Source organism: Stegastes partitus, unplaced genomic scaffold (assembly GCF_000690725.1).
Source record: "Stegastes partitus isolate 25-593 unplaced genomic scaffold, Stegastes_partitus-1.0.2 Scaffold44, whole genome shotgun sequence".
NCBI classification, from domain to species: domain Eukaryota; kingdom Metazoa; phylum Chordata; class Actinopteri; family Pomacentridae; genus Stegastes; species Stegastes partitus.
This window is the reverse complement of record NW_007577775.1, coordinates 726,063-739,898: the sequence shown is the minus strand read 5'-3', so window position 1 is coordinate 739,898 and position 13,836 is coordinate 726,063. Positions and strand designations below refer to the sequence as shown.

At 42.9% G+C, this 13,836-nt stretch overlaps 1 protein-coding gene across 1 annotated transcript in view; it reads left to right on the top strand.

Annotated features, from left to right (window-relative positions):
• Positions 1–13,836, top strand: part of hmcn2 (hemicentin 2) — a 52,729-nt gene that overhangs the window by 33,063 nt on the left and 5,830 nt on the right. The window contains exons 45-74 of the mRNA XM_008306028.1: positions 326–450; positions 535–718; positions 805–902; positions 996–1,274; positions 1,365–1,555; positions 1,839–1,920; positions 2,659–2,795; positions 2,893–3,034; positions 5,295–5,439; positions 6,183–6,310; positions 6,492–6,648; positions 6,759–6,880; positions 6,969–7,133; positions 7,267–7,374; positions 7,483–7,617; positions 8,272–8,406; positions 8,559–8,828; positions 8,912–9,102; positions 9,196–9,409; positions 9,587–9,721; positions 9,832–10,022; positions 10,698–10,779; positions 11,031–11,201; positions 11,450–11,602; positions 11,929–12,066; positions 12,513–12,640; positions 12,785–13,025; positions 13,125–13,184; positions 13,292–13,411; positions 13,566–13,700. Of these exons, the coding sequence (XP_008304250.1) occupies positions 326–450; positions 535–718; positions 805–902; positions 996–1,274; positions 1,365–1,555; positions 1,839–1,920; positions 2,659–2,795; positions 2,893–3,034; positions 5,295–5,439; positions 6,183–6,310; positions 6,492–6,648; positions 6,759–6,880; positions 6,969–7,133; positions 7,267–7,374; positions 7,483–7,617; positions 8,272–8,406; positions 8,559–8,828; positions 8,912–9,102; positions 9,196–9,409; positions 9,587–9,721; positions 9,832–10,022; positions 10,698–10,779; positions 11,031–11,201; positions 11,450–11,602; positions 11,929–12,066; positions 12,513–12,640; positions 12,785–13,025; positions 13,125–13,184; positions 13,292–13,411; positions 13,566–13,700 (4,562 nt within the window). The remainder of the gene's footprint in view (positions 1–325; positions 451–534; positions 719–804; positions 903–995; positions 1,275–1,364; positions 1,556–1,838; positions 1,921–2,658; positions 2,796–2,892; positions 3,035–5,294; positions 5,440–6,182; positions 6,311–6,491; positions 6,649–6,758; positions 6,881–6,968; positions 7,134–7,266; positions 7,375–7,482; positions 7,618–8,271; positions 8,407–8,558; positions 8,829–8,911; positions 9,103–9,195; positions 9,410–9,586; positions 9,722–9,831; positions 10,023–10,697; positions 10,780–11,030; positions 11,202–11,449; positions 11,603–11,928; positions 12,067–12,512; positions 12,641–12,784; positions 13,026–13,124; positions 13,185–13,291; positions 13,412–13,565; positions 13,701–13,836) is intronic.

The window sequence follows — 13,836 nt, the reverse complement described above, 5'->3', positions numbered from 1 at the left end:
CATAGAAGGTAATGCTCACGGTCGAGGGATGTGCAGACTGACAAATGGTTTATAGTCTCTTGCCCAATTTAATCATGAATAACAGCAAGAACAGCTGTGTTACAGCTGTTCACCAGCTTACGTGGTCATTACAAGTGCATCAGCCAGCGAAAATAAATGATTTTGTGTGCATCAGTGTGTGACTGTGAGAAAATCGTGGGACGATGATGATAACGATGATGAGAAAATAATACTGAGATCCAAAGGAGGGCTGGACTAATGATGGATGCTGGTTTAGAAAGGAAAAATGGATGTGAAAACATTGAGTGTATTTGTGACCCTGCAGTGTTACCCCTGATGGCAGCACAATGACATTACTGAGGCTGAGTCCTGAGGATTCTGGGACATACACCTGCCTGGCTGTTAGTCCGGCTGGCCAGGAGAGCAAAATCTACACCCTCTTTGTGCTCGGTACGTTTTAACTTTTTAAATTTAAAAAAAAAATCTGCATTAGAGTGCTGAAGGATTTATTTATGCTTGATTTGTTTGTCACAGTTCCGCCATCTATCTCTGGTGAGACGACCGTCCCCAGAGAGGTGCAGGTCACACAGGACAGCGCCGTCACACTGGAGTGCCAGGCAGCAGGAAGCCCTCCGCCTCAGATCAGCTGGCTGAAGAACGGGCGTCCACTGCTCCTCTCTCCACGCACTCGCCTCCTCTCTGGTGACTCTTTGCTGAGGTCGGTTTATAAAGTTACAGCGTATTTGGTAAGAAGATTCCATGTTTATAGGTGATTACAAATGCTCTCTTTCTTTATGAAAAAAGGATTTCTCCTGTGCAGCTGTCTGATTCTGGAGTTTACACATGCGTCGCACGCAGTCAAGCTGGTCTTGCTGAGCTCAGCTATGAAGTCCAAGTCCAAGGTACAATCACAACATACCACCTACTTTGCTAGAGATTATATGAAGCACTTGCATCTGAGGAAGTCACGCAGGTGTAAATGTGTTGATGTGCAGTGCCCCCTGGTGTGGATCATGTTGAACCAGTGGAGCCAGTGACAGTAGTCCAGGGATCCTTGGTGACGCTGACCTGCGAAGCACGTGGTGTTCCCCCTCCCACACTGACTTGGATGAAAGACGGCCAGCCGCTGTCCCTTCACCGCAACCTGCTGCTGGACGGGCAGGAGACGCGGCTGCAGCTGCCTGACGTGGCTCCTTCAGATGCAGGCCTCTACAGCTGCGTGGCTAGCAACCAGGCAGGAAGCAGCACAAAGAGCTTCAACCTCACTGTGCTTGGTAATCCCAAAAACAATCTGGGTATTTCATTTAAGGCATAGTAGAAGCTCCGTGAAATACTAAACCAAAACATTCTGCTTTCTATTTCAGAGCCTCCAAAGATTTCCAGCTCCAGCTCTCCAGAGGAGCTGACCATAGCAGTAAACAGTCCTCTGGAGCTGGAGTGCTCCGCTGTGGGAGTCCCACCTCCCACCCTCAGCTGGCTCAAGGATGGTCGCCCCTTGGAAGGAGCTGAGATTGTTCAGCAGGATGGTCAGTTTGTCAGGATCAGTAAAGTTCAGGTAAATTACAGACTGAGGATAGAAGCACATGCACTATTTAAAAGGAGAACAAATAAAAACTTTTGACTGAGGAGAATGCAACTTGCACAGATGTTTCAGTTACAAGAAGAAAAAAAAAGCACTTTAAAGCCTCTATTCTTTTAATACTCGGAAAAAGAAGTGAAAAAGCTTGCAACTCTATATGGTCAAACTAAAAGTATGAGTTTTCACCAGCAGCAGTCCAGGCAAATACAGCACTGTTATGCAAGAGCCACTCACGTTGATTAATGCCGTCTCTTTAAAGGTCGAGGATGCAGGTCTATACACCTGCTTGGCCAGCAGCCTAGCTGGAGAGGATGGAAAAAACCACTGGGTCCGAGTCCAAGGTGACACAAGCTGTTCTTGCGTATTTCTCAACATGAAAGAAATATATCACCCTCTCTCTCTCTCTGAACTTCCTCATCTGCTTGCACCTGTGACTCCATGAATACAGCTCTTTGTACATTCAGCAGCAAAAATCTGCGTTTTCACACAAGCAGAAACAGACCTGCACAGCATTTATATTGGGTGTGCCGTTGTGCACGCACTATGACGTATATGCAGTGCAAGGGCATTTTCATGTGCTTTGATTGATAACACAGACCTCTGATTCATGATACACTGTTCAAGATCTCGTTCCACTTCACCATTCACTCTACTTGTTTGTTCTAGAATGACGATGCTGCTTTAGATGTAATTACACACAATGCTTTTAAGATCTGTGAAGCTGTGAGATTAACGTGCCAAGTCAAAGTTCCATATTCGTGTTGTTTAATGAAAGACCCAGCTTGCTTGCTCATAAAACTCTGTGTGTATCGGTTGAGGCAAAACATGTATTTTTATTGCACAGCCTTCTTTTTGAATGTTTTGCTCTGTGTGGAAAGTTAAACATATGTTTTTTTTTTAGTGCAAACACATGATTCTTGTATCTGAGCTACCCTCTGACTTTATCTCTTCCACATGGCCACATGTCTTTACCAAGCTGTTCTTTGTTTAAAAGGAGCACTTTAGGCAAATCCATTTATTCGGGTGCTAAAGTGTCAACACCGGAGGCTTGTTGTGATTCATCTGTGCTTGTGTTTCAGTGCCACCAACACTCCTTGGCTCTGGGGATGTGAGGACACTGGCGGTGCCTGTTAATGGACACCTGACCTTGGAGTGCCTGGCTGACAGTGACCCTCCTCCTGATATAGAATGGTACAAGGATGAGGACAAACTGCAGGTACAGAGTTTGACAAAAAAAAAACAACAACAAAAACACGGAACTAAAAAGCATCTCCTCTGACTCACACATTGTGTCTGTTTTCCTGCTTCATCAGCTGGGTGGTCGTATCCAGCGGCTGGCGGGGGGTCAGTACCTGGAGATCCAGGAGGTGAGGCCTGAGGACAGCGGCCAGTACAGCTGTGTGGTCACCAACATGGCTGGAAGCACCAGTCTCTTCTTCACGGTGGAGATTCTCTGTAAGTCTACCTGTCAGTAATAAAATCAGTTCAATTAGGTTTTTTTTGGTTCCCCTGCCCCCTGACAAGGACATCTCAGCCAGACAAACAAACATAGAGCCACTGAAATAAGTCCCAATTTGTCTGCTTCTATATTTCAGAGAAAGTTAAACTATTTACCAGGCTGTGTCACATTTCTAACTTGCCCCTTTTACTGAGAATAAAATGTTTTTTCAACTGAATATAGCACACAACCTCCTTAACATGAATGTCCACACAGTGATGGCAGTGACTCCTTCCACCTAAGTAGACTCATTGTCCTAATCAGGAGGACACAGAAGGATATCATACTGGCCTGTGGCCCATTAGAGTGTACAGCCTTTGGTGTAATGCCAAAAGCAGCAGTGAGTCATGATTTTACAACAAATGTGCAGTTTTTAACACATCTAAAACACGTGTTCTAAGGGTTCTGTTTGCCACATGTGTGATCAATGTGTAACTATCCTTAAATGCAGAGCTTAACTGGACTACTGCACGTTTCAGGCAATGGAGGATAAGCAAACTCCTGCGTATTACTGTTTTTCAAAACACATCTGAACTGAGTTCTTTTAGAACTTCTTCAAGCTTATTTTGAAGTGTTTTAATGTTGTCGGACTGCATGTATTTAGGAACTCATAAATGATGCTTATGGCCTGTTGTGCATCTGGTTTACATCTAAAGATGGAGTCTAAAGGGATGGAGCACAACATGAGGTGAAGAAGTCAGGGTTACAGGCAGTAAAGTTTCTGGAAATGCCTATAGAAATGTGCTGTAGGAAATTTAATTTAACACCAGCTTAAACTGCTGTCAGTATGGTACAATGACATGATTCATTTTGACCATATGCTAAAAGCCTTAGCATTAATAGAGTAAACATACAATGCCCACATATAAACCCTTAAGTGTGAAATGAAATCTAAACTGATGACATATTTTGACTGAGGGCAAAACAAGTGGTTTTGAGGTTGAGCTGGATGTGGGCTGTCTTTTGGGGCAATTTGGTGCACAGTAGCAACATCAGGAGAAACCATCCAGTGGATGTTTTGTCTGTAGTTACCCACATGAGGATGGTGACATCATGCTTTGGCCAAAAAAGTAATCCCTGATATTAGTGACCCAGTTGTGGGATAGAAAGTGTAGAAGAGCCGTACTTCCTTTTTCTATGACATCTGTTTTAATCTGAGGTCATTTTTTAAATCCCAAATAGAACAAGAAATCTGATTGTTTAAATTACTTTTTTTTTTTTGGAATGTTGAAAAATTGGAAGAAACTGAAACAAGAGCAGAAGTTATAGTAGGAGATATATTTATTCAACAGTGTTTATCCTTCTTCCCAAGGAGAGAGGCAGCGAATCCCATCGCTCCATGTCATGCATTAATTCAGAAAGCAGCCGCTGATACTTAGCTTTCTACAATTCAGTGTGACTACTTGTGATCCAGATCCTGAAATACGAACATTTTTTGGAACTGCTCTGTCAAAGAGTTCAAATAGAAAGTCCCCCTGTCCCGTCTCCAACTGGCATGAAATCCCTTTTTTGAAGGCTGCCTTTGTAGCTGGATAGCTGGACCAGAATGTTTAAATAAATTCAGGAGTTTGGGGAGGCTGAGTAAAGGATCAGATATAAATAACGTGTCATCAGCTCGAAGGGATGCTAGAAAAAAAATAAAAAATAGACCCATTTCTTCTCATCAAACACCTTCATGGAGCCAAGTGAAAACACAGTCTCTGCAGTGTCAAACAAAGACTATAAAATACATCAAGCAGGTGTCTGAAATGAAAGAAACAGCTCTTTAATTGCTCTTGATGAGGCTGTTGGATGAGGTAAAATAATAATTGTAGAATCGTCTTGATATCACAAAATGTGGACTGCATGCAGAGGGGGCTTTTTCGTTATTTAAGTCCTTCTATCAAATAAACCCCTAAAAATGCGTATCTGCGCATATAAGTTACATAAGTTGTTTTTGTTTTTTTGAAACTTTGAAGCGTAATTATGCCATACATGTCTGAATCTGTGTTTCTGTGACTGCTACTTAGCCATGACATTGACTACTTATTGTACTCGCTATATGTCAACCAATGTATTAAAAACACCAGACCGACATGTTATCAAGGTAAAAAAAATGTGATTTTTCTGTGTAACTGAGAAAAACAAGATCTTTATTTGACATTTACATATATTTTTGAAATTGAGTTTTATATGCTAAAACCAAATCATTGTATGGTTTTGTCCCTTTACTTCTAGTACCACCAAAAATAAAAGAGAGCAGTACAGTGGTGACCGTACATATCGGCCAGGATGCAGTTTTACCCTGTGAAGTTGAAGGTGACTCCTCGCCTGCAGTCATGTGGAGGAAAGACGGCTTCCCCATACCTCAAGATAACAACAAGTATGTTCTAATTTAGCTAACTACAGTCGCCCTTACCCTAACCCTAAAACCAAAGAAATCTTAAAAACTGGGGAATTTTCAGACAAGTTCTAAAGGGCTCCTATTCCTGCTTCGATAAGTTATTGTAAATTATCGTGTAAGTTATTATAAACGGATGTAGAAATGAAAGTTTGTATCATGATCTTGTAATTATAACTGCTTAATTACAACCAAAATGTGTACATACACAGTCGTCCTCAAATGTATTCATACCCTCCCATTAAAGAAGAAAAACAGCTGCCACTGAAATAAGTTGAAAATGGCAAAAGTAATAATAAATAAAAATTTTATGAAAATCATGACATTGCTTTTGAATTATGGTTCAACAGAAATATACCTGTTGACAGGTATTTTGATTTTGGCCCACTGCTCATCAGCAAAGTGCTCTAATTTGTCCAGGACAGTTTTTTTTTCTTTTTTCTTTTTCTTTTTTTTATCATTCTTTTCAATCACCATTCAACATGTGATTATCATCAATAATGTCTTATTTCACTAAACTATCATTTAGCAAATTTTTATTTCTTTTTCTTTTTTCAGTTTCTAGTTATTTGAGTGACTATTGTGAATTGTGCCTTTTCTTTAATGGAAGGGTTTGAATACATTTGAGGACGATTGTACAAGGTATCTGTACTTCATATTTGAATCTATCAAACACAGGCACCGCTTCAGACTGCATATCCATTTTAATTGTGTATGTATATCAGGTACACCGTGCTATCAGAGGGATCCTTACGTGTACATGGGGCTCAGCTGAATGATGCCGGTCGATATTACTGCACCGTGTCCAACCAGGCGGGCTCAGATCACAGAGGGATGGATCTTCGTGTATTTGGTAGATATGGCTTATAGTTACTCTATGAATCTGCTAATGTTTTTTCTCTCCAATTGTACAGTGTCACTTCTGATTACCTAGCTGTCCCTAGTTTGATTTTAGCATCATTTGTTATTCTTTAACACACACTACACTGTGGTCTGTATATCTGTTAAGCTGAATCTGTTCTTTTTCTTATTAGTGGGTCCTTCAATCAGTCCGGGTCCATTCAATATGACAGTAACCACCGGAATTAGAGCTGTGCTGAGCTGTGAGACTACAGGTATCCCTACACCTCAAGTAACCTGGAAGAGGAATGGTGCTCCGCTTGACATAAGCCAGCAGCCTGGTGCATACAGGTAAAGACGGAGCTGTGGCTGCACTCCCTTTGAATACACAATATGTATGCAGTACAACTCACACAGCTACAAAGACCTGAAAGCTGATGCAGTTTTGCTTATCTGTCCAGGCTACTGTCCTCTGGGTCTCTGGTTCTTTTGTCCCCAGCCAATGAGGATGAAGGTTATTTTGAGTGCACTGCAGTCAATGATGTTGGAGAGGAGCGCAGGGTCATTGAGGTCATTCTGCAAGGTATTGATTTTGAGTTTTGTACCATAAGCAGACTGCAGAATGTTATTTCTGATGATTGAACTCGTGAATTCGCTGTTTCCACCTCTAGTCCCACCGTCTATTGAAGACGATGTCACGGCTGTTAAAGCTGTGAAAATGTCTCCTGTGGTTTTGCCTTGTCACGTGCAAGGACGCCCTCAGCCCGCTGTCACCTGGACAAAGGGAGGAGCTAAACTGAGCACCAGAGGAGGAACTTACCGTGTCCTTCCCACCGGTAAGACAGCATGTCCAAGGAATGCTGCTGGTTTTTAAACGTCTTCATGGTCCACAACAACGCCACAGGGCGAGAAATATATTTTTTGTAAATGTGATATTACACATGTACCTTTGTGCTCATTTTTATGCAGGAGTGTTGGAAATAACTGCTGCTGTGCCAAGTCACGCTGGCAGATACACATGCTCAGCCCGCAACCCAGCAGGAGTAGCTCACAAACACATCTCCCTCACAGTGCAAGGTGAGCCCGACTGAACTTCCTGCAGGCCACTATTTAAACATTACATGACCGCTTATGGTAAAACATATGAATCCATGTGACAATGTGTTTGTTCTTCCATGCACTTAGAGCCACCAGAGATCAGGCCAATGGCAGAGGAAGTGCAAGTGGTGTTGCATCACGGGACTGTTCTTCCTTGTGAGGTTCAAGGCCTCCCCAGACCATCCATCACATGGCAAAGAGAGGGCGTTCCCATAGCAGCAGGTATGCAGCAACACTTTATAAATACATTCTTATCTGTGTGATAGTTGCTGCCACTGGCATCATATATGAGGTTTGACTTAACATTTCTGAGACTGTAACTAAAACAAAACAAAAACAAAAAAAATATTTAAAACATTATTTAAATTTGGTTGCCACCTCCGTCGAGGTAGTGTTGTTGTACAGAGATGCAGCACTCCCAGTGCTTCTGCTATGACTCCTCTGAAATCCAGCACTTCAAATATGTCAAACCCTGCCTGGGATGTTCACTAAATCCCCTAAAGTGTGGTGAACCTTGTACTTCAATTTCATTTCGGGGAAGAAGAATCGTTGCAGGGAGCCAGATCTAGCGAGTGAGGATTGACAATTGTGTTGTGCCAAAAAACAGCTTTGTAATCACACTGAAGCACCAAGAAGCCATTCACCACAGTTCAGGTTGTTGCTAATTTTTTTCCCACAGACACTTTAGAACGCTACAACAAAATTCTGCCTTGACATGAATCCACATTGCACAACAATGCAATTGTTTAGGAAAACAATGAGCACACTCCTGTTGCCCTCCTGTACCGATGTGCTTTGTCCGGTTTTGAAAACTGTAGTTTCTTGGCTTCGTGGTAGCTGCAGAACCATCATTTCAAACTCATTTGACTATTACAGGTCATAGGCTGGCTGTGCTTTCAAACGGAGCTCTGAAGTTCTCTCGTGTGACACTCGGCGATGCGGGAACCTACCAGTGCCTGGCGAAGAATGAAGCTGGTGTAGCCGTGGGCAGAACCAAACTAGTCCTTCAAGGTAATGTGGACCTCTGATCTCACTGCTGGGAACAAAGCAGCAGTTTTTGCAAAGAAACAAAAAGCCAGTTTCATGGTAGTATTGCAATTGGTTACTATTAATTTCTTTTTTGAATAAATGAATTCATATCTGCTCACTTTGTGTTTCTCCAGTTCCACCTGTGCTGAGTGTCCCTCGTGTAGAGTACACTGCTGTGTTAGGCCAGCCAGTCAGTCTGGAGTGCGTAGCTGATGGGCAGCCTCAACCTGAAGTCACTTGGCACAAAGAGAGGAGGCCTGTGGTTGACGGTGCTCATATACGTATCTTTGCCAATGGAACTCTGGCAATTACCTCAACCCAGCGCAGTGACGCAGGACTTTACACATGTACTGCCAAAAACCTTGCCGGCAGAGCCAGCCACGATATGAGGCTGCTGATTCAAGGTGAGGAAAGGCTTTTAATGATTTCATTTCACATTTTGTAAGCACTACGACATGTTTATGTAAATGATCTTGTTGCCTTTCAGTCCCACCCATGATTCCTCCTGCGCAGACAGAACTGTCAGTCATTCAAGGATTTCAGGCGCTGCTGCCCTGTGCTGCCCAGGGTTCACCAGAACCCAGAGTGTCATGGGAAAAGGATGGCGTCATCGTGCCTAATCTTCCTGGCAAATTCACTGTCCTGCGATCAGGAGAGCTGATTATCGAGAGGACTGAGGTTCGCCTTATCGCAATCCTTTACTGCATAACAAACTACATTTCTCTCAAGTTCTGGCCTTAAAAATCAGTTGTGATTGCTTTTTTCACACAGCCAGGAGATGCTGGTGTGTTCACATGCATAGCCACAAACGCAGCAGGCTCCGTGAGACAAGATGTCCACCTGTCCATCAACATGAGGCCCGTCTTCAAAGAGCTGCCAGGTGATGTAACCCTGAACAAAGGGCAGAGTCTGGCCTTGTCCTGCCATGCTCAGGGAACGCCTCCTCCCATCATCTCCTGGACTGTCAACAACAGGCCCTATGAAGGTATTCTTTTCCTTTTGCTCAGTGCAAGTACTGCACTACGCTGCCTGCACTTCTTTAGCAATAAATGTAATCATTTTTCTCATTTGTATAGCTTGGTATTGTGAAACTCAATCTGAGACACTATAGTGAGTTAGCGGTATTGTCACTGCATGTTACACACTGATTAAAATGTTCCAGGTGCCACTGTAGATGAGTCAGGCAGGAGCTCCATCATCATTGAGAATGTGACTGTGAGCGATGCTGGGACCTACGTGTGCATCGCTGAAAACAGTGTGGGCTCCATCAGAGCGCTCTCATTTGTCCGCATCAGAGGTGAGCTTTTTTTTTTTTTTTTTTGAAGGATTCCCCTTTATTTAACCCCCAGCAGAGAACTACATGACTTTGATGCATGTCATACTATTAATCTACACGTGTGTCCACAGAGCCTCCGGTGCTGAAAGGTGAAGCCCACATGTCTCAGACGGTTGTCCAGGGAAGCTCCGCTGTGCTTGACTGTCCAGTTCATGGAGACCCCAGCCCCGTCCTCCGCTGGCTCCGAAATGGAAAGCCCTTACTGCGAGTCCTCCGAATGCAAACACTCCACAATGGATCCTTGGTCATTTACAGCGTCACTGTAAATATAAACTTTACTTTGTCTCTGTTTTCTCCATTTTGGCACAGTGACTCTAGATGAGGTTTGTTCAGCGTAGTCACTTGGCTTGCAGCATTAAGCCTCCAGGAGCAAACTACATCAGCAAATGTTTCATGTTGTGGAGAACAATGGAGCAGTATTCATCCTGCCCAGGCTTCATCTGCAGTCCCCTTGGGTTGAGGAACAGAGTGTGCCTGTCCTGCAGTGTCCTGCTTCCACCCAAATCAGATTCAGTTCAGTCAGAGAGGCTAACAGCATTAGCAACAGAGGGAAGAGACGAACAGAACGCTGGATGTTCCCAGACTCTGTCCCTCTTTCCTTAGCCTGTAACCTTGTTAAAGTCTCTAACTGCTGCTATAATTGCACAGCCTGCAGCTGAGACTTTCTCACAGACAGATGACTGTCCTCCCCACAGAGCGCTCTAATGTGAAATTTCCTCTCTCTGGCCCAATAATATCTATTATGACAAACAATTCAACGGAAAAAGTCAGCTGCCTCATTGAAAATGTCAGCTTGTTTATGCTGTATTGTTAGCCCTCCTTCATTGCAAAACTGTATGTAATTTAGAGACACTAAAGGCCTGTGATCCTATTAGGTAATTGTTCCTCAGAGTACCAATTAAGCCAAAATCTCCTCCTCTTTCTGCTTGATCTACAGGCTACAGATGAAGGGGAGTATCAGTGTGTGGCTGAGAGTGAGGCTGGAACAGCTGAGAGGACCATTACTCTGAAGGTTCAGAGTGAGTTCTGTCCGTAGAATTACACACTTTCATTTGTTATGAAATGAATAATAATAAAATTGCATGTTATACTTCTCAAACTGCCTTCCTTTCCTTTCTAAGAACTATTTCAAAATGTTTTCCCGTCCTGTAAGTGTTCATTTTCATGGTCTTTTTGGGGCTTTTTCTCAGCTATATCAACATAATTTCTGCAAACAAAGGCCCAAGGTTCCACTCTTCAGCCCTTCTTCTCCTCTTCCTCTCTGTCTTAGTCAATGGAGGCTACTCTAACTGGGAGGACTGGGGTCCATGTAGCAGCACCTGTGGACAAGGCTTCCAAGAGCGGATCAGACTATGCAACAACCCAGAACCAGCTAACGGTGGCCGATCATGCAGCGGTCCCAGCATCGACTCCAGGAAATGTCAGACCGGTTTGTGTCCAGGTACTAACATTTTTTATTTTACAGCTTCTACTCTCATTTAGACCACTAAAGATGACATTTTATCTATTTTTCACAATAACCTTTTGGTTTTATTCTAGCATGTAAAGGAAATTGACATTTGGTATTTATGTATCAACTCAAGACTTGTAATTTTATCTGTTACCGCTACCGAAAAAGTATTTGCAATATGTAAATATACTACAAGTGCATCTAAAGTCAACACATTTTGTTGTGATTGGTGGTAAAAGGTGAAGTTCCACGCAAGACCAGAGGCAGCTTGATAGGAATGGTGAATGAAAGAGAGTTTGGTGTGTCCTTTCTGGAGGCCAACATCACAGATAACAAAGAAGAAGGGAACAGCATTTTGCAGGCACGCCTGACCAACGTCCCTCCCACTGTGGGTGAGTGATCGCACATAATATCATAACATATGCCTGTAGTAGACTCAGCGTTTTTAAATTTGTGCAAACTTCAAAAACATATGACACGCAACAGAATAGTAGCAACTAATCTAAATTTTAAATATAGTATTCTTTTAAAAGTAGAAGTATAATATAGTCATTATTTTTTGGGAAAGAATGTTTGTCACTTCACTAAGTAAGTGACTGATGTGAATTTAGGGCAGAACAAAGGCATGTTTTGTTCTGTTTGTGATTTCTTGTGAGAATTGAAACGATTACAAATTCATTTCTGTTTTTCTGTGGATGCTGATGCTGTTTCCTCGCAGGTCCGTTGCTGCGGGTGCTGGTGTCTGTGTTTGCTCCCATCTACTGGACCACGGTGCTGCAGAACGGAGCAGCCAGAAACGGCTTCTCCTTCACTCAGGGCCAGTTCAGGCAAGAGTCTCAGCTGGAGTTTGAGACTGGTGAGCTTCTGCCCTACATCACACGTATGACTGTCAGTTACAAGTGTTCGCCAATTAATGTTTCATACCTTTGGTTTATTTAAGGTAATTAATCTTTAAAGAAACTCTTTGGGAGCTTGTGAGTTGCTCTGCTGTCTGTAAACTGACGGAAAACACAGATGCAACACTTTTACTTCATGTGTAATTTTGTGTAAACTATAGTGACTGACTGTGGTGAAAACAACCGCAAACATACAAACAAGATTGAATTTTTAGCCCCGTTTTTTTTTTTCTGTGACTGCAGATTCTCTCTGAGTGCTCTTTTATAAAACAGCCAGCAGATGGCACCACTCACTACCAGTAACATTCATAAATTTGCACATGAAGGCTGTTACTTCTGAACAGTTTCAGCATGCTCCCCTGCGGTCCTGAGTGATTTTACAGTTGTTTAAAATTTATTCTAACAGGGGAGGTCCTTCGTTTGACCCATGTTGCCAGAGGTGTGGATTCCGAGGGAGTTTTAATAATTGACTTCGTAATTAATGGATTCGTTCCTCCTTCGTTATCGTCTTCATCATCTCATCTCAACCTTCAGGTGTGTCCACTGCTGTCGCGACAATGACTATTTACAAGCCTCAATCGTATCTTCACCTAAAGATACATCACTCTAGAGAAGCTGATGCTGTCATCGTGCATATCCGCTGCAATTTGTCTGACCCGCTTTGTTTCCGTCCCACAGGACTTTGATGAGTCATATGTGCAGACAGGCCAAGGGCAGCTGTACTCGTGGTCATCGCAGACCCACCAGAGAGGAGGAAACCCCTTGGTGCTGCGCTGTAATCACACCATTATTTACGAGGGCCAGGAGGAGCGCCAGGGCCCTCTGCTCCAGCTGCTCAAGGTCTCTGGGATGAACAGTGTCTACAACATGTTTACTCTCACTTTGGACTTCCACATCACTGCCAGCCTACTCATACCAGGTCTGGGCAAAGAAACACTACAATGATTCAAAATTTCACCATCACCAAGTAACGCTGAAAGTGAATGTCGCAACAGCTAACACTGCCCTTTGTTTGCAGATGGTTATGAAGACACATGCCCTAAAGGTTTCAGCCTTGATACAGTCTCCTATTGTGCTGGTATGCTGTTTCCATTTTGTAATGCCTCATTTATCCTTTGGTAGTATTTATTTGAACACGTGTCACTGAATCAGTTTTATTATCCTAATTAAACGTGTTTTTATTAGATGAAGATGAGTGTGCGCTCCAGTCTCCCTGCTCTCATTCATGTAACAACATCATGGGTGGCTTTACCTGCACCTGCCCCTCTGGCTTCACCATTTCTGCAGAAACGAACACATGCCAAGGTGAGACAAAAAAAAACAAACTTTACCTGCTAGAGATTTGTGATTCATTATCACAAATACAATAGTAATATCCTTGTCGAGTAAAGGATACATCATCTGTTTAAGTTCTCATCTTTCTAAGCCTCAGCATTTATGCTTCTGTTTTCTCTTACAGATATCGACGAGTGTTCCCAAAGCTCACACATGTGCCACTACAACCAGCAGTGTGTCAACACAGTGGGAACGTATCGCTGCCAGGCCAAGTGCGGACCAGGATTTAAGCCCAGCATCACAGGAACCAGTTGTGAAGGTAAATCTGCATAAAATTAAGTCATAAACTATTTATCTCCTATTGTCAACCTGCTGTCCTGTAACTAAGTATTATATTTGAAATTAAAATCTCTCACCCTACAATCTCTTATATATCTCCTATACATGTAGACTGA